The sequence below is a fragment of the Mya arenaria genome, chromosome 15, assembly GCF_026914265.1.
Source record: "Mya arenaria isolate MELC-2E11 chromosome 15, ASM2691426v1".
Lineage (NCBI taxonomy): Eukaryota > Metazoa > Mollusca > Bivalvia > Myida > Myidae > Mya > Mya arenaria.
Window position 1 is genome coordinate 29,464,375 of NC_069136.1, and position 26,485 is coordinate 29,490,859.

Sequence of the window (26,485 nt, forward strand, 5' to 3'; positions counted from 1 at the left end):
TGCAGTGATATAGTGTTACATATTCTCCTACATTAAAGTATTTGTAGTAATGTAGGGTTACATATTCTCCTACATTCAAGTATTTGTATAGATGCAGGGTTATATATTCTCCTATATTAAAGTATTTGTAGTAATGTAGGGTTACAACTAACATAAAAACTACGTATGAGGGTGTTTATAAAGTCATCATTCTTTACTTTAAGATCAATTTTGTATATCTAATGTCAAAATCTACTGTAAAACATGTTGTGACGATCTTGCAGATATAGTTGCATTGATTATTTATCAAAATAAATTTGCATTCATAAAAAATTTACAACTCATAGGATGCAATTAAAATTTTATCAGCTGTCAATCGTATCTCATATAAACAAATCCTGAAAGTTTCCGTGTTAGAAACGTATATGTATTTGTAGGAGTTATTCCGCTGCGAACACAGTGTTTGATCATAGCGCGCTGCTCCGTGCGTGACGTTAACGTTGGGTTTTTTTCCGACATCTTCGAAATACCTCTCTACTTCCGCTGATCGTTACAACCATGTCTACTGTTAGATTGCGTTAATAATTTGCTTAGTAATGCAGCTGACGTCATACTGTCGTCATATGTTTTGACGTGACGTTTTGGCGTCTATTATTCAGACGGAGTAGTGTATATGAATTGTGAACAATTTTCAGAAAACGTCAATTTCAAAGTGCTCCGTGAAGCGTCTTGACAACCATTTCCTTCCTTAATTTGAGATTATTTATTATTTATTTTTCAAAAGAAAACTCGTGAATAGTCTATATACACAGCTGTTTATTGTTTGTTGATTTATATAAAAAAAAACATTTTGAAATATAGACACAGTCTCAAAACTTTCCGGACAACCCTCGTATTTTACTTAACTTCAAATTCAATCTTATCTAGTGCTCAGTTTCCACTGAGAACACTGAAACAGCACTAGTCATAATATGCTGATGAAGACATACTCTAAATCCGATATTTTTAATACAGCCAACGATAAGTGTCCATAAACTTCACATGTCTCTCTGTAAAAAAAAAGGCTTTTAAATTTAAAAATGATTTGGTAAACATTACTATATCGTATTTCATCGTCGATTTTAATTGCGCATTATGTGTGTGTGTATACGTGCATGTGTGCGTGTGTGCTTGCGCTGTGTGCGTATTGTTGTGTACATTTTCTTTAAACCAGTAAGAAACTATATAATTCGTTGGTAGTAAAACTTGACGTCAAGATCAATATTGAAATTCGCTATGTGTCTAGCTTGGTCTTCGTCCATTGATATCCGCTATGTGTCTAGCTTGGTCTTCGTCCATTGATATTTGCTATATGGCTAGCTTGGTCTTCTGTCACTGATATTTGCGATGTGTCTAGCTTGGTCTTCTGTCATTGATATTTGCTATATGTTTAGCTTGGTCTTCTTTCATTGATATTTGCTTTATGGCTTGCTTGGTCTTCTTTCATTGATATTTGATATATGGCTAGCTTGGTTTTTCTGTCTAGCTTGGTCTTCTTTCATTGGTGTTTACTATATGCCTAGCTTGGTCTTATTTACGAAAGATAACACAAGGTTCAATGCAGAATATTAAAAATGAAATACTCCGTTGGCGCAAAACCGGTCATTCAACCGTCAATTTCTAAATTCGGCTATCTTTTGTCGCTTTTTTTGCTGATAAGAACACAGTGGCGTTTAGGTTTTTCGTTTTTGTTTTGGATTTGTTAAAAATATTTTGCTGTTTGTCTGGGACTTTTTCTGAAAAAGGGGAATTTCAGAGGTTATTTTGTGGAAGAAAAACACAGCTACGACAAAGAAGGGTAAATTAAGGCCCATTTTACAAACTCAAAGAAGGCGATTACGCCATTCATGTGGTGGTGGGTGGTCCATGATTTATTTACTCCTTAACGTATTTCTGACAACAAATCGCTCTCTTGGTTTAATGTATTATACATCAATTCATGTCATCCCTGCTTATCACTTATTATAATGTTTACCCTCATTCGACTTATGATAAATATATACATTCTCACTTGAATTCATTCAGCCGCGTTGTTGATGTCTTGCATTAAAATTCGTATTTTTTTATTATGGTGTTTCGTTGCCTGATAACACAGCGTGTAACGAGGCTTGTCCTTTCATTCCTTCAATCATCAAAACACGAAAATTGCAACTTTCGTTTCATAATTATAAATAATGTGGGATAGAACGGAACTGTCCGTTTTTTAAAATTGGCTCATGTTTTTGGACCAAGACATAGTTTTCACGGTAATGCATCTGAAACTTATATTCCCATTATTTTACACTATGAAATCGAGATTGCAGAAGAAAAATACAATTTAACTATAACATATATTTTAATTTTAGTTAGGTGGCAAGCCACGCCGGTAAAGCTATGAGAAAATTAGTAAAAAGACGCCTTTACCACTAGGCCCCCAGATCTTATACATAAATGATGGTTATTTTGTTCTTTTAATAATACATTGGTAACATCACGTGGTATTGTCAGTAAACCAATCACGCAACACCGAATCACTCACATCCGTTATTAACACTAATTGAAACAAGGACGATATGTAAGCTAATATCAACATTTGCTGAAGCGTTCCAGCTTTTGGTATTTTAGTTTAAACACTCCTTAAATTTTCATCATACAGAAAAGGTGCTCTTTTCTCAAAAACATGTGCCAGTCCCTTTAAAATGTTATAAATGTAGTGGTTATTTGAGTCGAATTTAAACTAAAAACAAATTCGGGAAAATACAATAATGATATACCGTAATTATGATGAAAGATGTATATTAACAATTTGAACATCTGCATTCCATACTATGCCATTGTGTGCGTGTGTGATAATAGTTTCTCTAGGCAACTGTGATTTCTTTATTAACGATATGTGCACCTTCCATGGCGAACTAATATTCCCATGGTTTTTATCGTTGACATCATCCAGACTTAATGTAGATTCAGTACGGCAGTTTCATCTGGATTGATACCAATGTCAATATACAGAATACTCATTGGTAAGTTTATAACTTACTTATTTAGTTTTGCTTCATTAAAAACATTCAATTTTGCCGATATAAATTACAAATGATTTTTTATCATCATTCTTATTATATGACCGTTGTTGTAGCAGCACTGTATTGGTGTTGAATGATGTCTACTGTCTACTGTAGGTCTGACTCTTTGACAGATTATTACTGATACTTTTTCCACTAAAATAGTAATTTTACTTTCAATTTAATTACGTTAGACAATGGGTCGGTCAAGTTCGATAAAGACACAACAAGAGCATCCTCGAGCGTTTTAATTTCGTTTCTGTTTTTTTTTTTTTCTCAAACGAAACTTCAGGGGCAATTTCATTAAGATCCCTAGGAGCAATTCCATACCTAGAAGATATTTTCAGCAATACCGTTGCTAGGGTTCTTGACGGTACGGCCCCTAGGCCCTAGTCTTTTTCATTCTTAAAAGTCTAAGATATGAATAAAATCCTTCTTTCATTTTGAGCCAAACAATTGTGCTCTGTACTGTTTGTCGTAAGTCAAAGTTTGATTTCAAAACATAAAGAAACTAATGTGATTGTTTAAAAAAAGTGAATCGATTTAAGACTGAAATAGTTAACAGAATTACCATCTTGTTGACATATACTTATGGCGGAGTTGTTGTTACCGGTATATCGAGGAAAACTAAGGCGCTTTAGCGTGTTTGTCATTTCAGATACATGCAGACCGAGATGAAATATCTCCAACAATGAGGAGAAACAAGTGCTGGCTTCTTCAATTTAGATGTTCCTGTATGTATTTGTTCACGTTATTTGTGTTTCTCTACGTTGTTAGTACCCTGTACTGGATATTTTCTCAAAACTTCCTCCGAGATACCCAGTTTGCGCAAAGGGAAACATGTCCAGCGTGCTTCGGTGAGTCCCTGTGCCTGGAGATGGAACGAAATGTCATTCAATTTCACTGGACCTCTACGTGGAATATATTTGACACGTTAGTCTTCTCTGGGTCTAGGGTATTCAACGAAAATTCGTCAGCTATAAAGATAAAAAGACTTGGCAAGCAGAAGAACTTTATATCGCTCGATCGACGGATTTGCTCTGAAGCCAACCGCCCTTCTGAGTGTGACGTGTCTTATGCAATATACAAGATTAAGTTTATTCGATACCCGGAACAATTTGTTAAATCCTTGCAAGATTTAGCATCTCCGATGTTCTTTTGCCCTTCTACAAGACTGATAGACAAAGTAGTTTCAACTTACAAAGAGCGGAGATTTTCTGTTGTTACCAGGCTAGGCTTATCGGAGAGAGAAAAGGCTCAAATATGGACGACTGCTTATCTAAACCAAGAGCCTCTACTTTTGCAGGTAAGTCAACTTCTGACGTTTAAATTAGCTATTGTTTGTCTAAAACAATCGGAACTACCGGGACAGTATTTTGTTGAAATTTAGTCCATAGTTATTCCCACATTGTTCGATGGTCTGCAATGTACTAATGCACCTTTTCTATATTTCTGTATTTCTAACATTCCTGTACCTTCTTTTCAGACATTTCCTCAGTCCAGAGGTTGGCCTTTTCCAAAATACATTGGCTCATGTGGGAGACTAATATTTACGGAGGAGTATGGAGTCCTTTTATCAAACTATTACAATGCGCCTTGGCAAAAAAGGGTTGGTATTTTTCTACTCCGATTAATGCACAAGCCACCTAATTGTTTTTTTAACTTTTTTTTTTAAACAAACCCACCAGTATTGCTATCATCATTAGTTCCGAAACACTTTAGAATTAGTGGAAAATATGTTTTGGGTGTTTTCTTCACAATAGTTGTCAATGAAGCATATGCTTAAATACAAATATGGTATATTTCCCCCCGATATATCTTCATTAATTTCAGTTCAAAATGAGGTAATACATATTCCGCCAGCGTTCATTAGACTTAGTGATTTTAAGTAATTATCTATTCGTATTTCAGGCAACCATGGCTTTAAAACTGATTAAAATTGCCGAGAAACTAAGCAATAACCTGGATGACTTCGCTTTGTATGTGACAGACGTGACTATGGATTCGTTTGCTGTTAATGATAAGGGAGAGCTGCTCTTAATTGATCTCGATTCAGTGCTTGTTGTGGACAAATTGGCAGTGAAAGGATGTAAGCCTCACTTCAATATGCTAAATAACAGTTTATATTTTAGCTTATTTTCTTCAAAAGTGTGTTATGTTAAAAATCATTAAGATATGATTAGATAATAGGCAATTTTACCATGACTTACCAAGCTGTAATTCTAATAAAACTATGGCTGAATGGGTTTTCTTATATAAGTCGATTTCTGTTGTGTTGTACTGCAAATCTTAATGAATCATAAACATTATAGTAATAATAAATAATCATTACATGTCAAATCCATATTTCCAGTTTTCCATATACCTGAACTTATACGATTCCCAAAACTTAATCCAAGCAGGTTATTTGTTATATCATAAAGTACTTGTTTACCAAATGTCGTTTAAAATGGATAAACGTATCGATAAGGAAATCGCATTTATTTATGCTTTCACAGATGTATAAATGTACTGCAAAAATGCGGCCATTAAACATTACATTTACCTTTCTGTTTTGTTATTAACATTTACTTCATTCAAAATTGTTTCCTTGTTTATAGTGTTTGTAATCGTGTAATACTTTTACCAGGATATTCCCTTAGTATTTATGATAGAGCCTCGTCATTTTCTAGTGAAATACATATAGTTTATTTTTATTTGCAGCTGAACTGACGACTTGGAATGGTATGCATGAGAGCCAGTTCAATGAGTGCAGGAATCAGACATTCAGGGAGTGTAATAAAGACACAGAGCCCCAGCTATGCAGGCATGCCAACTCGGACCATAACTACTATGTTATATGTAGACAGCTGCTATCGCAAGATGCTTATGACGGTTCTGAGAAGAGGAGAAGTTTTGTTAATGGTTTGTTGCATGATATGCCAGATACTGCCAGGAATGATTGGGAACTAGATTATTTGCTGAGTGAATGTGTCATGCCAACACGACAACGAGGACGAATGCAAGTCGTTCACAAGATGATTGAAGCGCTGTCAAACCTTCAGTCTGAACCAGTGAAGCATTGATTATTATTAGGGTAAAGATTTTGTACATACAGCAGATGCATGAAATTTGCCTTCATTATTCACTGATCATTCAAGATGCGTTTATGCGTGCATTTCGTTTTTCAGTGTTTATATGTGATCAAAGTGAAGTTTATTTCTGCATTTAGATTGGTTGATATTGTGCAAGTAATCATGGAGTGTCGTTTCTACCTGCATTTAGTTTGGCTGATTGTACACATGATTGATTGTACAGGTGATCATGGAGTGTTGTTTCTACCTGCATTAAGTTTGGCTGATTGTACACATGATTGATTGTACAAGTGATCATGGAGTGTTGTTTCTACCTGCATTAAGTGTGGCTGATTGTACACATGATTGACTGTACAGGTGATCATGGAGTGTAATTTCTACCTTCATTTAGTTTGGCTGATTGTACACATGATTGGTTGTACAAGTGATCATGGAGTGTTGTTTCTACCTGCATTCAGTTTGGCTGATTGTACACCTGATTGATTGTACAGGTGATGATGGAGTGTAATTTCTACCTTTATTTAGTTTGGCTGATTGTACACATGATTGGTTGTACAAGTGATCATGGAGTGTTGTTTCTACCTGCATTTAGTTTGGCTGATTGTACACATGATTGATTGTACAGGTGATGATGGAGTGTAATTTCTACCTTCATTTAGTTTGGCTGATTGTACACATGATTGGTTGTACAAGTGATCATGGAGTGTTGTTTCTACCTGCATTCAGTTTGGCTGATTGTACACCTGATTGATTGTACAGGTGATCATGGAGTGTAATTTCTACCTTTATTTAGTTGCCTGATTGTACACATGATTGATTGTACAGGTGATCATGGAGTGTTGTTTCTACCTGCATTTAGTTTGGCTGATTGTACACATGATTGATTGTACAGGTGATCATGGAGTGTAATTTCTACCTTCATTTAGTTTGGCTGATTGTACACATGATTGGTTGTACAGGTGATCATTGAGTGCTGTTTCTACCTGCATTAAGTTTGGCTGATTGTACACATGATTGGTTGTACAGGTGATCATGGAGTGTAATTTCTACCTTCATTTAGTTTGCCTGATTGTACACATGATTGATTGTACAAGTGATCATGGAGTGTAATTTCTACCTTCATTAAGTTTGGCTGATCGTACACATGATTGATTGTACAAGTGATCATGGAGTGTTGTTTCTACCTGCATTTAGCTTGCCTGATTGTACACATGATTGATTGTACAAGTGATCATGGAGTGTTGTTTCTACCTGCATTTAGCTTGCCTGATTGTACACATGATTGATTGTACAAGTGATCATGGAGTGTTGTTTCTACCTGCATTTAGCTTGCCTGATTGTACACATGATTGATTGTACAGGTGATCATATAGTGTTGTTTCTACCTGCATTAAGATTGCCTGATTGTACACATGATTGATTGTACAAGTGATCATGGAGTGTTGTTTCTACCTGCATTAAGTGTGGCTGATTGTACACATGATTGACTGTACAGGTGATCATGGAGTGTAATTTCTACCTTCATTTAGTTTGGCTGATTGTACACATGATTGGTTGTACAAGTGATCATGGAGTGTTGTTTCTACCTGCATTAAGTTTGGCTGATTGTACACATGATTGATTGTACAGGTGATGATGGAGTGTAATTTCTACCTTCATTTAGTTTGGCTGATTGTACACATGATTGGTTGTACAAGTGATCATGGAGTGTTGTTTCTACCTGCATTCAGTTTGGCTGATTGTACACATGATTGATTGTACAGGTGATGATGGAGTGTAATTTCTACCTTTATTTAGTTTGGCTGATTGTACACATGATTGATTGTACAAGTGATCATGGAGTGTTGTTTCTACCTTCATTTAGTTTGGCTGATTGTACACATGATTGATTGTACAGGTGATCATGGAGTGTAATTTCTACCTTTATTAAGTTTGGCTGATTGTACACATGATTGATTGTACAAGTGATCATGGAGTGTTGTTTCTACCTGCATTAAGTTTGGCTGATTGTACACATGATTGGTTGTACAAGTGATCATGGAGTGTTGTTTCTACCTGCATTTAGTTTGGCTGATTGTACACATGATTGATTGTACAAGTGATCATGGAGTGTTGTTTCTACCTGCATTAAGTTTGGCTGATTGTACACATGATTGATTGTACAAGTGATCATGGAGTGTTGTTTCTACCTGCATTAAGTTTGGCTGATTGTACACATGATTGGTTGTACAAGTGATCATGGAGTGTTGTTTCTACCTGCATTTAGCTTGCCTGATTGTACACATGATTGATTGTACAAGTGATCATGGAGTGTTGTTTCTACCTGCATTTAGCTTGCCTGATTGTACACATGATTGATTGTACAGGTGATCATATAGTGTTGTTTCTACCTGCATTAAGATTGCCTGATTGTACACATGATTGATTGTACAAGTGATCATGGAGTGTTGTTTCTACCTGCATTAAGTGTGGCTGATTGTACACATGATTGACTGTACAGGTGATCATGGAGTGTAATTTCTACCTTCATTTAGTTTGGCTGATTGTACACATGATTGGTTGTACAAGTGATCATGGAGTGTTGTTTCTACCTGCATTAAGTTTGGCTGATTGTACACATGATTGATTGTACAGGTGATGATGGAGTGTAATTTCTACCTTCATTTAGTTTGGCTGATTGTACACATGCTTGGTTGTACAAGTGATCATGGAGTGTTGTTTCTACCTGCATTTAGTTTGGCTGATTGTACACATGATTGATTGTACAGGTGATCATGGAGTGTAATTTCTACCTTCATTTAGTTTGGCTGATTGTACACATGATTGGTTGTACAGGTGATCATTGAGTGCTGTTTCTACCTGCATTAAGTTTGGCTGATTGTACACATGATTGGTTGTACAGGTGATCATGGAGTGTAATTTCTACCTTCATTTAGTTTGCCTGATTGTACACATGATTGATTGTACAAGTGATCATGGAGTGTAATTTCTACCTTCATTAAGTTTGGCTGATCGTACACATGATTGATTGTACAAGTGATCATGGAGTGTTGTTTCTACCTGCATTTAGCTTGCCTGATTGTACACATGATTGATTGTACAAGTGATCATGGAGTGTTGTTTCTACCTGCATTTAGCTTGCCTGATTGTACACATGATTGATTGTACAAGTGATCATGGAGTGTTGTTTCTACCTGCATTTAGCTTGCCTGATTGTACACATGATTGATTGTACAGGTGATCATATAGTGTTGTTTCTACCTGAATTTAGCTTGCCTGATTGTACACATGATTGATTGTACAAGTGAGCATGGAGTGTTGTTTCTACCTGCATTTAGTTTGGCTGATTGTACACATGATTGATTGTACCAGTGATCATGGAGTGTAATTTCTACCTTCATTAAGTTTGGCTGATTGTACACATGATTGATTGTACAAGTGAACATGGAGTGTCGTTTCTACCTGCATTTAGCTTGCCTGATTGTACACATGATTGATTGTACAAGTGATCATGGAGTGTTGTTTCTACCTGCATTTAGCTTGCCTGATTGTACACATGATTGATTGTACAAGTGATCATGGAGTGTTGTTTCTACCTGCATTTAGCTTGCCTGATTGTACACATGATTGATTGTACAGGTGATCATGGAGTGTTGTTTCTACCTGAATTTAGCTTGCCTGATTGTACACATGATTGGTTGTACAAGTGAGCATAGAGTGTTGTTTCTACCTGCATTTAGTTTTGATGATTGTACACATGATTGATTGTACAGGTGATGATGGAGTGTAATTTCTACCTTCATTTAGTTTGGCTGATTGTACACATGATTGGTTGTACAAGTGATCATGGAGTGTTGTTTCTACCTGCATTAAGTTTGGCTGATTGTACACATGATTGGTTGTACAGGTGATCATGGAGTGTTGTTTCTACCTGCATTTAGTTTGGCTGATTGTACACATGATTGGTTGTACAGGTGATATGGAGTGTTGTTTCTACCTGCATTAAGTTTGGCTGATTGTACACATAATTGATTGTACAGGTGATCATGGAGTGTTGTTTCTACCTGCATTTAGCTTGCCTGATTGTACACATGATTGATTGTACAAGTGATCATGGAGTGTTGTTCCTACCTGCAATTATTTTGTCTGATTGTACACATGATTGATTGTACAGGTGATCATGGAGTGTTGTTTTTACCTACATTTAGTTTGCCTGATTGTACACATGATTGATTGTACAAGTGATCCTGGAGTGTTGTTTCTACATGCATTTAACTTGCCTGATTGTACACATGATAGGTTTTACAAGTGATCATGGAGTGTTGTTTCTACCTGCATTTAGTTTGCCTGATTGTACACTTGATTGGTTGTACAAGTGATCATGGTGTGTTGTTTCTACCTGCATTTAGTTTGGCTGATTGTACACATGATTGATTGTACAGGTGATCATGGAGTGTAATTTCTACCTTTATTTAGTTTGGCTGATTGTACACATGATTGGTTGTACAAGTGATCATGGAGTGTTGTTTCTACCTGCATTTAGTTTGGCTGATTGTACACATGATTTGTTGTACAGGTGATCATGGAGTGTTGTTTCTACCTGCATTAAGTTTGGCTGATTGTACACATGTTTGGTTGTACAAGTGATCATGAAGTGTTGTTTCTACCGGCATTAAGTTTGGCTGATTGTGCACATGATTGGTTGAACAGGTGATCATGGAGTGTTGTTTCTACCTGCATTAAATTTGGCTGATTGTACACATGACTGGTTGTACAGGTGATCATAGAGTGTTGTTTCTACCTTCATTAAGTTTGGCTGATTGTACACATGATTGATTGTACAAGTGATCATGGAGTGTTGTTTCTACCTGCATTTAGCTTGCCTGATTGTACACATGATTGATTGTATAAGTGATCATGGAGTGTTGTTTCTACCTGCATTTAGCTTGCCTGATTGTACACATGATTGATTGTACAAGTGATCATGGAGTGTTGTTTCTACCTGCATTTAGCTTGCCTGATTGTACACATGATTGATTGTACAGGTGATCATGGAGTGTTGTTTCTACCTGCATTTAGCTTGCCTGATTGTACACATGATTGGTTGTACAAGTGATCATGGAGTGTTGTTTCTACATGCATTTAGCTTGCCTGATTGTACACATGATTGGTTGTACAGGTGATCATGGAGTGTTGTTTCTACCTGCATTTAGTTTGAATGTTTGTACACATCATTGGTTGTACAGGTGATCATGGAGTGTTGTTTTTACCTACATTAAGTTTGGCTGATTGTACACATGATTGATTGTACAAGTGATCATGGAGTGTTGTTTCTACCTGCATTTAGTTTGCCTGATTGTACACATGATTGGTTGTACAAGTGATCATGGAGTGTTGTTTCTACCTGCATTAAGTTTGGCTGATTGTACACATGATTGATTGTACAGGTGATCATGGAGTGTTGTTTCTATCTGCATTTAATTTGGCTGATTGTACACATGATTGGTTGTACAAGTGATCTTGGAGTGTTGTTTCTACCTGCATTAAATTTGGATGATTGTACACATGATTGATTGTACAAGTGATCATGGACTGTTGTTTCTACCTGCATTAAGTTTGGCTGATTGTACACATGATTGATTGTACAGGTGATCATGGAATGTTGTTTCTACCTGAATTAAGTTCGGCTGATTGTACACATAATTGGTTGTACAAGTGTTCATGGGGTGTTGTTTTTACCTGCATTTAGTTTGGCTGATTGTACACATGATTGGTTGTACAGGTGATCATGGAATGTTGTTTCTACCTGCATTTTGTTAGCCTGATTGTACACATGATTGGTTGTACAGGTGATCATGGGGTGTTGTTTCTACCTGCATTTAGTTTGGCTGATTGTACACATGATTGATTTTACAGGTGATCATTGAGTGTTGTTTCTACCTGCATTAAGTTTGGCTGATTGTACACATGATTGATTTTACAGTTGATCATGGAGTGTTGTTTCTACCTGCATTAAGTTTGGCTGATGGTACACATGATTAGTTGTACAAGTGATCATGGAGTGTTGTTTCTACCTGCATTAAGTTTGGCTGATTGTACACATGATTGGTTGTACAGGTGATCATGGAGTGTTATTTCGACCTGCATTAAGTTTGGCTGATTGTACACATGATTGATTGTACAAGTGATCATGAAGTGTTGTTTCTACTTGCATTGGGTTTGGCTTATTGTACACATGATTGATTGTACAAGTGATCATGGAGTGTTGTTTCTACCTGCATTAAGTTTGGCTGATTGTACACATGTTTGATTGTACAAGTGATCATGGAGTGTTGTTTCTACCTGCATTAAGTTTGGCTGATTGTACACATGATTGATTGTCCAAGTGATCATGAAGTGTAATTTCTACCTGCATTAAGTTTGTCTGATTGTACACATGATTGATTGTACAAGTGATCATGGAGTGTTGTTTCTACCTGCATTAAGTTTGGCTGATTGTACACATGATTGGTTGTACAAGTGATCATGGAGTGTTGTTTCTACCTGCATTAAGTTTGTTTGATTTTACACATGATTGATTGTACAAGTGATCATGGAGTGTTGTTTCTACCTGCATTAAGTTTGTTTGATTGTACACATGATTGATTGTACAAATGATCATCGAGTGTTGTTTCTACCTGCATTAAGTTTGCCTGATTGTACACATGATTGATTGTACAAGTGATCATGGAGTGTTGTTTCTACCTGCATTAAGTTTGGCTGATTGTACATATGATTGGTTGTATAGGTGATCATGGAATGTTGTTTCTACCTGCATTCAGTTTGGCTGATTGCACACATGATTGATTGTACAAGTGATCATGGAGTGTTGTTTCTACCTGCATTCAGTTTGGCTGATTGTACACATGATTGATTGTACAGGTGATCATGGAGTGTCGTTTCTACCTGCATTCAGTTTGGCTGATTGTACACATGATTTATTGTATAGGTGATCATGGAGTGTTGTTTCTACCTGCAGTAAGTTTGGCTGATTGTACACATAATTGATCATGTTCAGAGTAACCTCGTCTAAGTTAGTGATAAATAAGCTCGATGCGCTGTCTTTGTCTCGAGGTTAACACCTGAACTGAAAAACTAACAGGAAGATGTCATGGAGAAACTATACGGACAGTGTTAATGTTTAACAAATATACCTACCTTTAAAATGACTTTCTTAATGCACTGACTTGAAAGCTGTCGTCTAGCATAAAAAATCATTGCCGTTCTATTCATAATATTGTAGCAATCATCACAAATTTTATATTTGGCTTATAACTTTTAATCGCTTTCCTGTGAAAACACAGCAAATGCAATATTTGAGTGCAAAATATTTAATGATTTATAATTTATAGTATGTGTGTGGGGGGAAGAGAAGAATTTCGCGCGAGGCTCATGTCATTGTAGAAAGAAACCTCAAACATACACTTTATAAACATGTCCAATGCATTTTGTTAGATGCATTTGGTTTAGCGGTCATAACCCTGGTAGTAAATTACTCCGTCGTGTTGCAAATGTAGAGAAATTTTACTTAAACATGCCTAATTTTTTTTATCCGTGACAGTTAATTGTATACGAGGTTTTATATGCAATGTATAACTCCATGTTTTTTGTTGGTTTTTTTTGGCGATATTCCACATATTAAATGAGAAGATCAAGTGAATGATACTCCATGGTTTTGATTTTATTGAGTTTCAGCATAAAAATCTAAATGTATTTGCAACGGAATTCATGAGCATGCATATGTCTTCAGTTGTTTATTTAAAATTTGTTTTACAATTACATGACTTTACTCACAAAACGTAGCAGGCCGAAGGCCTTTCGATGCCTGAAGCTCATTCTAAAAGTCGTTTAATTGTCCAAAAACATACAAAGCATATTTAGTCATCGACAAAAGTATTTAACCACCATCTTGCATCATTCAACAGTTCTATTTTTAGACCGATCCAAGTTTTTTAGTCGAGTCATTCTTCGGGAATTGAACGGAAATTCTTCAATCGATCAGCTGTTGTCGATGCACATTTGTTTGGTTCGATCTAGGAGTAGGTCGTGAGTCGATGCCATAGTCTACTCAGGAGTTTTAACGAGCTGATCTTTTTTATCGATGTACAGTCTGAATTTGTTTTTTTCCGAAGAAGGGCGGTTACAAAAAGTTGCAAAGGTCATATACACAAAATGGTGTATATTGATTATGTTTTATTTTAAGTAATGTAAAGAATCAATAAGCATTATTTACGCAGTTTGCTGAATTTTTAAAAATGTTAAGAGTTTTCACTTAGGTAAAGTTGTCTGGGAAAATTCGGGTTTGAAACGTGTCAACCGGCTTTAGATATAAAATCCTATCTTAAGTGTCAGAACCGGAATTAAGGCTTGAAAATCGGTATGAAATGGGAAAGCAACTCGAACTTGTTTGTAGAAAATGATTCAAGACACGTATTCAAAACATGAAGGTGGCCTTTCCATTTTCATCATACTCTATATCAGTCCCTTGCGTATGTTCTGTTTCTGCTTCCTCTTGTTCCGTGTCGTCTAACGTAAATTGTACCTAAAGGAGGGAAAATAAATACGTTTAACTTTTTATTTTTAATGATATTCTTTATAAAATTATATATTCTACAAAAATAAAGTGTAAACGTATGTTTTTTCAATTTGCCATAAGGAAATATGTATAATTTGTATTATGTAATCGCCTTAAATCAAGAAAATGGCGCAGGCAATTGTGTATGCTAGTTTTGCCCAATCGTTGGCAACATTATATCTTAAATATTTCTTAAATCTAGCATCAGCACTTCTAACCTCTCCTTTATGAATGTAACGTTGCATGCGTTTATTTAGTGCGTCAAGGTGTAATGTGGAATGAAATGTAAACCTGGCTAGGTTTCCTTTCTTCGTACGCCCTAGAGCCGTCCATGTTGAATGAAAGGCTGTGTGAGGGCAGTGTTTGACCCTGCTCCAAAGACTCACGCTCCCTTCGCTCTCTAATGGCCATGTTCTGGCGGTACTTCTTGCGCAGTTGGCTTATCAGATGGTGCTGTTTATCGTGAGTCAGGTTCTTGTCGTGTACATTGAGGTGGAGCCGCTGAAGTGTTGAACCAACAGGCGTTTGAATGAAATCATGCAATACGAATTATATTTAACAGTTACCAATGGGTCATTTCTATGAAATCATGAATTAGGGAAATCAACGTTATAACTGGTACACAAGCACTACGTTAAGTATGTACCTAATCTAACTACAGAGACAACCCAGATGTCAAAAAACGTGTTTATACGTACAAACACTGTGAATGTCGCAGGATAACAACCTTATTATATATTTGTTTTTTTTAATATGGCAGATTATTAAAGGAATTTAAACATATGCTTTTGATGGTGATCGGGGGCATGCATACTCTATATACAACACATCATCCATGTACGTATACTCACAATATAGGTCATGCGTAAATACTCACACTTCTGACGGTATGAAGTGTATCGGCCAGGAACTTATGATGATTTTCGCCATGTTTTATGTTCTCCTCCAAATGTTCTTCATCCCGTTTCTGAACATGATCATCTGCAATAAACACATAGTCAATGTATTTGTGTACATGCATGGCCAAATTTGGCCTGATAATCTCATAATATAACGTATAGTTAGGCAGTCGGTATGGTTACCCGCGCTTATCAACAATAGCCTTAAGCAGGGATTCGAAAGGGAAACATACAAAACAACTGTCCCCTGTCCCTGCATGCATTTCTACTCACGGAGTCTGTCGTGGGCCTCTTTCTCGTCATCGTCGTGGACTAGTGTGTTTAGGGCCAGCTCGCTGTCCAGTTTCCGACTGACCAGAATAGACAAGTGTGATGGGTTTTAACCATATATTTTATTAACTAATGTAGATTGCAATAGATTAGGTGCATAAGTAAAAGTAGAATATTTCAATCGATGGAATAATGCAAATACATCACATAAATCCGCGGTATACGTACATATCTGTCTTCACTCTTCGCAGTTTGGCGCCGCTTAACTGAAGGTTCTTGTAATGCTCTCTGAAATTAAATGAATATTGATTCACGTGTTTTATATACAATTTCTGTTTTCTGTGATTATGTTGACAAAATTCAAGTTTACACTGCAATGATTGTTTAGTTAACGTTCACAAAGAGAATTACAGAATTATGTTCTTGATTAAACTACTTAAGGGTGTTGCTATTAACTTAACTGCGATAACTTCGATATTTTACTTACTTCATGACCAGCTTTTCATAGTAGTTAGATATATCGCCGAGTGTAGATCTGCTTGCATTTCTTAGAACCACAGGCCTAATATAAGTATCGTCAATATGATCGATTTTAGCCTGAAATTGTGCAGGTATTTTACTCTTTAACGGCAAATAATCAATATTGATACCGTTTGTAATCGAAATAATTTATAACATGAAATTGGTATTTAAATCATTACAAATTCTATATATAAACAGTTGTATAATCAGATATACAACTAACAGACCTTGACTTGGTGATCGCCCATGGTGTAGCCTATGATCTCTTCAACGCCAGCCATAATGTGGTCAAATACCTGGTCAAATTAAACGTGTTTTTCTACAGACTATATTCATGAATTATGTGAACTTATTCAAGATTTGTACATAATATAATTCTATAAAAATAATGACAGTCTAATAAATCGTAATACATTCATTCCGAGCGAACTTTGCTTTCAAATTCACGGACTGTCGATAACAGCAAAAACCTGAAACAGCTTAAGTTGTTCGTTTACTCGTATAAGAAACAAAATGCGAAATCCTCGTAATATGAAATAGCGAAAGTGTTTCAATGGTAATTGTGTGTAATCACGAGTTACATGATTTGAGATTTCCTCGTTTAGACTCATGTCTTTGTCTTTATCCGCCAACTTCACTCTCAACTTCTTCACCAGCCATTTTATAGTTCCACCCTGAAAACAAATGATATTTGGGTATAAAACATTTGCTTGTTTCAATAATAGCCCTCGACAAAGTGTCTTAATTCTTGATGAAACGACCATATAAGTATGTTACCAAAATGCAATTCGATTCGAATGAAATGAAAACTAAGGCAATTCAAATACTTTAAACATTAATAAATTACAAAATCTGAGCTTGTATTTTATAAATTTAACCATACCGTCGTAACAACCTATTTAATACACTTCAAAGTTAACTAAAATTCTTAAATATAACAGATGAACCTGTATAAAGACCGTGAAGAAGATAATAAAGAGCGTGGTGGTGACGAACATGTTCTTCATGGGGATTTCGTCCTCGTTGATCAGGGCCACAAGAGAGAAGCACACTGCACCACGCAACCCACCGTAACTCTGTAAGAGATACCCAAGTACACTGCTGTCAAGACCTAAACACCACAGTAGTTTTGTTAGAGAACCCCAGCACTCTGGTAACCAGGCTGGAATACTCACAGTAACAGTGTAAGAGAACCACCATAGCACTGGTTACTATGCTTGAATACCCACAGTAACCCTGTTAGAGAACCTCCAGAGCTGTGGTAACCAGGCTTGAATACCAACAGTAACAGTGTAAGAGAACCCCCATAACACTGGTTACTATGCTTGAATACCCACAGTAACCCTGTTAGAGAACCTCCAGAGCTCTGGTAACCAGGCTTGAATACCCACAGTAACCCTGTTAGAGAACCCCCAGATCTGTGGTAACCAGGCTTGAATACCAACAGTAACAGTGTCAGAGAACCCCCATAACACTGGTTACTATGCTTGAATACCCACAGTAACCCTGTTAGAGAACCTCCAGAGCTCTGGTAACCAGGCTTGAATACTCACAGTAACAGTGTAAGAGAACCACCATAACACTGGTTACTATGCTTGAATACCCACAGTAACCCTGTTAGAACACCCCCAGAGCTCTGGTTACTATGCTTGAATACCCACAGTAACCCTGTTAGAGAACCCCCAGAGCTCTGGAAACCAGGCTTGAATACCCACAGTAACCCTGTTAGAGAACCCCCAGAGCTCTGGTAACCAGGCTTGAATACCAACAGTAACAGTGTAAGAGAACCCCCATAACACTGGTTACTATGCTAGAATACCCACAGTAACCCTGTTAGAGACCCCCCAGAGCTCTGGTAACCAGGCTTGAATACTCACAGTAACAGTGTAAGAGAACCACCATAACACTGGTTACTATGCTTGAATACCCACAGTAACTCTGTTAGAACACCCTAGAGCTCTGGTAACCAGGCTTGAATACTCACAGTAACAGTGTAAGAGAACCACCATAACACTGGTTACTATGTTTGAATACCCACAGTAACCCTGATAGAAAACCCCCAGAGCTCTGATAACCAGGCTGGAATACTCACAGTAACAGTGTAAGAGAACCACCATTACACTGGTTACTATGCTTGAATACCCACAGTAACCCTGTTAGAGAACCCCCACAGCTCTGGTAACCAGGCTTGAATACCAACAGTAACAGTGTAAGAGAACCCCCATAACACTGGTTACTATGCTTGAATACCCACAGTAACCCTGTTAGAGAACCCCCAGAGCTCTGGTAACCAGGCTTGAATACTCACAGTAACTATGTTAGAGAACCTCCAGAGCTCTAGTAACCAGGCTTGAATACTCACAGTAACCCTGTTAGAGAACCTCCAGAGCTCTGGTAACCAGGCTTGAATACTCACAGTAACCCTGTTAGAGAACCCCCAGAGCTCTGGCAACTAGGCTTGAGTACTCACAGTAACCCTGTTAGAGAACCTCTAGAGCTCTGGTAACCAGGCTTGAATACCAACAGTAACCCTGTTAGAGAACCCCCAGAGCTCTGGCAACTAGGCTTGAATACTCACAGTAACCCTGTTAGAGAACCTCCAGAGCTCTGGTAACCAGGCTTGAATACTCACAGTAACCCTGTTAGAGAACCTCCAGAGCTCTGGCAACTAGGCTTGAATACTCACAGTAACCCTGTTAGAGAACCTCCAGAGCTCTGGTAACCAGGCTTGAATACCCACAGTAACCCTGTTAGAGAACCCCCAGAGCTCTGGTAACCAGGCTTGAATACTCACAGTAACCCTGTTAGAGAACCTCCAGAGCTCTGGTAACTAGGCTTGAATACTCACAGTAACAGTGTGAGAGAACCACCATAACACTGGTTACTATGCTTGAATACCCACAGTAACCCTGTTAGAGAACCCCCAGAGCTCTGATAACCAGGCTGGAATACTCACAGTAACCCTGTTAGAGAACCTCCAGAGCTCCTGTAACCAGGCTTGAATACTCACAGTAACCCTGTTAGAGAACCTCCAGAGCTCTGGTAACTAGGCTTGAATACTCACATTAACAGTGTGAGAGAACCACCATAACACTGGTTACTATGCTTGAATACCCACAGTAACCCTGTTAGAGAACCCCCAGAGCTCTGGTAACCAGGCTTGAATACTCACAGTAACCCTGTTAGAGAACCTCCAGAGCTCTGGTTACCAGGCTTGAATACTCACAGTAACCCTGTTAGAGAACCTCCAGAGCTCTGGTAACCAGGCTTGAATACTCACAGTAACCCTGTTAGAGAACCCCCAGAACTCTGGTAACCAGGCTTGAATACTCACAGTAACCCTGTTAGAGAACCCCCAGAGCTCTGGCAACTAGGCTTGAATACTCACAGTAACCCTGTTAGAGAACCCCCAGAGCTCTGGTAACCAGGCTTGAATACTCACAGTAACCCTGTTAGAGAACCCCCAGAGCTCTGGTAACCAGGCTTGAATACTTACAGTAACCCTGTTAGAGAACCCCCAGAGCTCTGGTAACCAGGCTTGAATACTCACAGTAACCCTGTTAGAGAACCCCAAGAGCTCTGGTAACCAGGCTTGAATACTCACAGTAACCCTGTTAGAGAACCTCCAGAGCTCTGGTAACCAGGCTTGAATACTCACAGTAACAGTGTAAGAGAACCACCATAACACTGGTTACTATGCTTGAATACCCACAGTAACCCTGTTAGAGAACCTCCAGAGCTCTGGTAACCAGGCTTGAATACTCACAGTAACAGTGTAAGAGAACCACCATAACACTGGTTACTATGCTTGAATACCCACAGTAACCCTGTTAGAACACCCCCAGAGCTCTGGTAACCAGGCTTGAATACTCACAGTAACCCTGTTAGAGAACCCCCAGAGCTCTGGCAACTAGGCTTGAATACTCACAGTAACCCTGTTAGAGAACCCCCAGAGCTCTGGCAACTAGGCTTGAATACTCACAGTAACCCTGTTAGAGAACCCCCAGAGCTCTGGTAACCAGGCTTGAATACTCACAGTAACAGTGTAAGAGAACCACCATAACACTGGTTACTATGCTTGAATACCCACAGTAACCCTGTTAGAGAACCTCCAGAGCTCTGGTAACCAGGCTTGAATACCCACAGTAACCCTGTTAGAGAACCCCCAGAGCTGTGGTAACCAGGCTTGAATACCAACAGTAACAGTGTAAGAGAACCCCCATAACACTGGTTACTATGCTTGAATACCCACAGTAACCCTGTTAGAGAACCTCCAGAGCTCTGGTAACCAGGCTTGAATACTCACAGTAACAGTGTAAGAGAACCACCATAACACTGGTTACTATGCTTGAATACCCACAGTAACCCTGTTAGAACACCCCCAGAGCTCTGGTAACCAGGCTTGAATACTCACAGTAACAGTGTAAGAGAACCACCATAACACTGGTTACTATGCTTGAATACCCACAGTAACCCTGTTAGAGAACCCCCAGAGCTCTGGTAACCAGGCTTGAATACCAACAGTAACAGTGTAAGAGAACCCCCATAACACTGGTTACTATGCTTGAATACCCACAGTAACCCTGTTAGAGAACCCCCAGAGCTCTGGTAACCAGGCTTGAATACTCACAGTAACAGTGTAAGAGAACCACCATAACACTGGTTACTATGCTTGAATACCCACAGTAACTCTGTTAGAACACCCTAGAGCTCTGGTAACCAGGCTTGAATACTCACAGTAACAGTGTAAGAGAACCACCATAACACTGGTTACTATGTTTAAATACCCACAGTAACCCTGTTAGAAAACCCCCAGAGCTCTGATAACCAGGCTGGAATACTCACAGTAACAGTGTAAGAGAACCACCATTACACTGGTTACTATGCTTGAATACCCACAGTAACCCTGTTAGAGAACCCCCAGAGCTCTGGCAACTAGGCTTGAATACTCACAGTAACCCTGTTAGAGAACCTCCAGAGCTCTGGTAACCAGGCTTGAATACTCACAGTAACCCTGTTAGAGAACCTCCAGAGCTCTGGCAACTAGGCTTGAATACTCACAGTAACCCTGTTAGAGAACCTCCAGAGCTCTGGTAACCAGGCTTGAATACCCACAGTAACCCTGTTAGAGAACCCCCAGAGCTCTGGTAACCAGGCTTGAATACTCACAGTAACCCTGTTAGAGAACCTCCAGAGCTCTGGTAACTAGGCTTGAATACTCACAGTAACAGTGTGAGAGAACCACCATAACACTGGTTACTATGCTTGAATACCCACAGTAACCCTGTTAGAGAACCCCCAGAGCTCTGGTAACCAGGCTTGAATACTCACAGTAACCCTGTTAGAGAACCTCCAGAGCTCTGGTAACCAGGCTTGAATACTCACAGTAACCCTGTTAGAGAACCTCCAGAGCTCTGGTAACTAGGCTTGAATACTCACAGTAACAGTGTAAGAGAACCACCATTACACTGGTTACTATCCTTGAATACCCACAGTAACCCTGTTAGAGAACCCCCAGAGCTCTGGTAACCAGGCTTGAATACTCACAGTAACCCTGTTAGAGAACCTCCAGAGCTCTGGTTACCAGGCTTGAATACTCACAGTAACCCTGTTAGAGAACCTCCAGAGCTCTGGTAACCAGGCTTGAATACTCACAGTAACCCTGTTAGAGAACCCCCAGAACTCTGGTAACCAGGCTTGAATACTCACAGTAACCCTGTTAGAGAACCCCCAGAGCTCTGGCAACTAGGCTTGAATACTCACAGTAACCCTGTTAGAGAACCCCCAGAGCTCTGGTAACCAGGCTTGAATACTCACAGTAACCCTGTTAGAGAACCCCCAAAGCTCTGGTAACCAGGCTTGAATACTCACAGTAACCCTGTTAGAGAACCCCCAGAGCTCTGGTAACCAGGCTTGAATACTCACAGTAACCCTGTTAGAGAACCCCCAGAGCTCTGGTAACCAGGCTTGAATACTCACAGTAACCCTGTTAGAGAACCTCCAGAGCTCTGGTAACCAGGCTTGAATACTCACAGTAACAGTGTAAGAGAACCACCATAACACTGGTTACTATGCTTGAATACCCACAGTAACCCTGTTAGAGAACCTCCAGAGCTCTGGTAACCAGGCTTGAATACTCACAGTAACAGTGTAAGAGAACCACCATAACACTGGTTACTATGCTTGAATACCCACAGTAACCCTGTTAGAACACCCCCAGAGCTCTGGTAACCAGGCTTGAATACTCACAGTAACCCTGTTAGAGAACCCCCAGAGCTCTGGCAACTAGGCTTGAATACTCACAGTAACCCTGTTAGAGAACACCCAGAGCTCTGGCAACTAGGCTTGAATACTCACAGTAACCCTGTTAGAGAACCCCCAGAGCTCTGGTAACCAGGCTTGAATACTCGCAGTAACAGTGTAAGAAAACCACCATAACACTGGTTACTATGCTTGAATACCCACAGTAACCCTGTTAGAGAACCTCCAGAGCTCTGGTAACCAGGCTTGAATACCCACAGTAACCCTGTTAGAGAACCCCCAGAGCTGTGGTAACCAGGCTTGAATACCAACAGTAACAGTGTAAGAGAACCCCCATAACACTGGTTACTATGCTTGAATACCCACAGTAACCCTGTTAGAGAACCTCCAGAGCTCTGGTAACCAGGCTTGAATACTCACAGTAACAGTGTAAGAGAACCACCATAACACTGGTTACTATGCTTGAATACCCACAGTAACCCTGTTAGAACACCCCCAGAGCTCTGGTAACCAGGCTGGAATACTCACAGTAACAGTGTAAGAGAACCACCATAACACTGGTTACTATGCTTGAATACCCACAGTAACCCTGTTAGAGAACCCCCAGAGCTCTGGTAACCAGGCTTGAATACCAACAGTAACAGTGTAAGAGAACCCCCATAACACTGGTTACTATGCTTGAATACCCACAGTAACCCTGTTAGAGAACCCCCAGAGCTCTGGTAACCAGGCTTGAATACTCACAGTAACAGTGTAAGAGAACCACCATAACACTGGTTACTATGCTTGAATACCCACAGTAACTCTGTTAGAACACCCTAGAGCTCTGGTAACCAGGCTTGAATACTCACAGTAACAGTGTAAGAGAACCACCATAACACTGGTTACTATGTTTAAATACCCACAGTAACCCTGTTAGAAAACCCCCAGAGCTCTGATAACCAGGCTGGAATACTCACAGTAACAGTGTAAGAGAACCACCATTACACTGGTTACTATGCTTGAATACCCACAGTAACCCTGTTAGAGAACCCCCACAGCTCTGGTAACCAGGCTTGAATACCAACAGTAACAGTGTAAGAGAACCCCCATAACACTGGTTACTATGCTTGAATACCCACAGTAACCCTGTTAGAGAACCCCCAGAGCTCTGGTAACCAGGCTTGAATACTCACAGTAACTATGTTAGAGAACCTCCAGAGCTCTGGTAACCAGGCTTGAATACTCACAGTAACCCTGTTAGAGAACCTCCAGAGCTCTGGTAACCAGGCTTGAATACTCACAGTAACCCTGTTAGAGAACCCCCAGAGCTCTGGCAACTAGGCTTGAATACTCCCAGTAACCCTGTTAGAGAACCTCCAGAGCTCCTGTAACCAGGCTTGAATACTCACAGTAACCCTGTTAGAGAACCCCCAGAGCTCTGGCAACTAGGCTTGAATACTCCCAGTAACCCTGTTAGAGAACCTCCAGAGCTCTGGTAACCAGGCTTGAATACTCACAGTAACCCTGTTAGAGAACCTCCGGAGCTCTGGCAACTAGGCTTGAATACTCACAGTAACCCTGTTAGAGAACCTCCAGAGCTCTGGTAACAACCAGGCTTGAATACCCACAGTAACCCTGTTAGAGAACCTCCAGAGCTCTGGTAACCAGGCTTGAATACTCACAGTAACCCTGTTAGAGAACCCCCAGAGCTCTGGTAACCAGGCTTGAATACTCACAGTAACCCTGTTAGAGAACCTCCAGAGCTCTGGTAACTAGGCTTGAATACTCACAGTAACAGTGTAAGAGAACCACCATAACACTGGTTACTATGCTTGAATACCCACAGTAACCCTGTTAGAGAACCCCCAGAGCTCTGGTAACCAGGCTTGAATACTCACAGTAACCCTGTTAGAGAACCTCCAGAGCTCTGATAACCAGGCTTGAATACTCACAGTAACCCTGTTAGAGAACCTCCAGAGCTCTGGTAACCAGGCTTGAATACTCACAGTAACCCTGTTAGAGAACCCCCAGAGCTCTGGTAACCAGGCTTGAATACTCACAGTAACCCTGTTAGAGAACCCCCAGAGCTCTGGCAACTAGGCTTGAATATTCACAGTAACCCTGTTAGAGAACCTCCAGAGCTCTGGTAACCAGGCTTGAATACTCACAGTAACAGTGTAAGAGAACCACCATAACACTGGTTACTATGCTTGAATACCCACAGTAACCCTGTTAGAACACCCCCAGAGCTCTGGTAACCAGGCTTGAATACTCACAGTAACCCTGTTAGAGAACCCCCAGAGCTCTGGCAACTAGGCTTGAATACTCACAGTAACCCTGTTAGAGAACCTCCAGAGCTCTGGTAACCAGGCTTGAATACTCACAGTAACAGTGTAAGAGAACCACCATAACACTGGTTACTATGCTTGAATACTCACAGTAACCCTGTTAGAGAACCCCCAGATCTCTGGTAACCAGGCTTGAATACTCACAGTAACAGTGTAAGAGAACCACCATAACACTGGTTCCTATGCTTGAATACCCACAGTAACTCTGTTAGAGAACCTCCAGAGCTCTGGTAACCAGGCTTGAATACTCACAGTAACAGAGTAAGAGAACCACCATAACACTGGTTATTATGCTTGAATACCCACAGTAACCCTGTTAGAGAACCCCCAGAGCTCTGGTAACCAGGCTTGAATACTCACAGTAACAGAGTAAGAGAACCACCATAACACTGGTTACTATGCTTGAATACCCACAGTAACCCTGTTAGAGAACCCCCAGAGATCTGGTAACCAGGCTTGAATACTCACAGTAACTATGTTAGAGAACCTCCAGAGCTCTGGCAACTAGGCTTGAATACCCACAGTAACCCTGTAAGAGAACCTCCAGAGCTCTGGTAACTAGGCTTGAATACTCACAGTAACCCTGTTAGAGAACCTCCAGAGCTCTGGTAACTAGGCTTGAATACCCACAGTAACCCTGTTAGAGAACTCCCAGAGCTCTGGTAACCAGGCTTGAATACTCACATTAACCCTGTTAGAGAACCTCCAGAGCTCTGGCAACTAGGCTTGAATACCCACAGTAACCCTGTTAGAGAACCTCCAGAGCTCTGGTAACTAGGCTTGAATACTCACAGTAACCCTGTTAGAGAACCTCCAGAGCTCTGGTAACCAGGCTTGAATACTCACAGTAACCCTGTTAGAGAACCCCCAGAGCTCTGGTAACCAGGCTTGAATACCCACAGTAACCCTGTAAGAGAACCCCCATAACACTGGTAGCCAGCCTTGAATACCCTCAGTAACACTGTAAGAGAACCCAAAGAACACTGGTAACCAGGCTTGAATACCCTCAGATTCTGTCAGAGAACGCCGATAACTGTGGTAAGCAGGCTTAGCTACCAACAATAATTATGTAAGAAAACCCCAATAAGTCCGGTAGCCAGGCTAGAATACCCATAATACTACATTAAGAATAACCTCATTCTGCAATAGCTAGGTGAGCCTTAATATTTACTCAAATTTGTTATGTCATGGTGTTGTTGCATTCCAAAAGTCTTCATCTATATGCTAACAACTATCCAATTCATATGAAACCAAGAAGTAGCAGGTAACGTGTTGAATGGCAACACTACCAAACAGTAATAAGTAAACATTCGTATGAGAAAAAAGATTATGCAAGAACGCATAGCGGACGGAGATAAAGCAAATATAGCAATGTCTTTCCTTTAGTAATTTACCAAACTTTTGGTACCTTTTAGAAATGGACTTAGTTAATCCAAGCATGGTATAAAAAACTTCCACT

At 39.5% G+C, this 26,485-nt stretch overlaps 2 protein-coding genes across 7 annotated transcripts in view; one reads left to right on the plus strand and one right to left on the minus strand.

The window, feature by feature from the left end:
* The first annotated feature begins 3,896 nt into the window (after nt 1-3,896).
* LOC128219280 (divergent protein kinase domain 2A-like) lies at nt 3,897-6,121 on the plus strand. The gene is made up of 4 exons (XM_052927092.1): nt 3,897-3,913; nt 4,543-4,561; nt 4,968-5,145; nt 5,760-6,121. The coding sequence occupies exons 1-4, from the start codon at nt 3,897-3,899 to the stop codon at nt 6,119-6,121; spliced, it is 576 nt and encodes a 191-aa protein (XP_052783052.1).
* A 7,787-nt stretch (nt 6,122-13,908) lies between these two features.
* The window catches only part of LOC128218848 (Na(+)/H(+) exchanger protein 7-like), a 43,449-nt gene continuing 30,872 nt past the window's right edge, over nt 13,909-26,485 (minus strand). For all 6 annotated transcript variants that reach the window (XM_052926581.1, XM_052926579.1, XM_052926585.1 and 3 more), the window contains exons 15-23: nt 17,383-17,511; nt 17,017-17,109; nt 16,663-16,731; nt 16,401-16,510; nt 16,142-16,201; nt 15,917-15,993; nt 15,622-15,725; nt 15,036-15,245; nt 13,909-14,711 (exon numbers count right to left, since the gene is read on the minus strand). In XM_052926581.1, the coding sequence (XP_052782541.1) occupies nt 14,604-14,711; nt 15,036-15,245; nt 15,622-15,725; nt 15,917-15,993; nt 16,142-16,201; nt 16,401-16,510; nt 16,663-16,731; nt 17,017-17,109; nt 17,383-17,511 (960 nt within the window). In that variant the 3' untranslated portion in view covers nt 13,909-14,603. The remainder of the gene's footprint in view (nt 14,712-15,035; nt 15,246-15,621; nt 15,726-15,916; nt 15,994-16,141; nt 16,202-16,400; nt 16,511-16,662; nt 16,732-17,016; nt 17,110-17,382; nt 17,512-26,485) is intronic.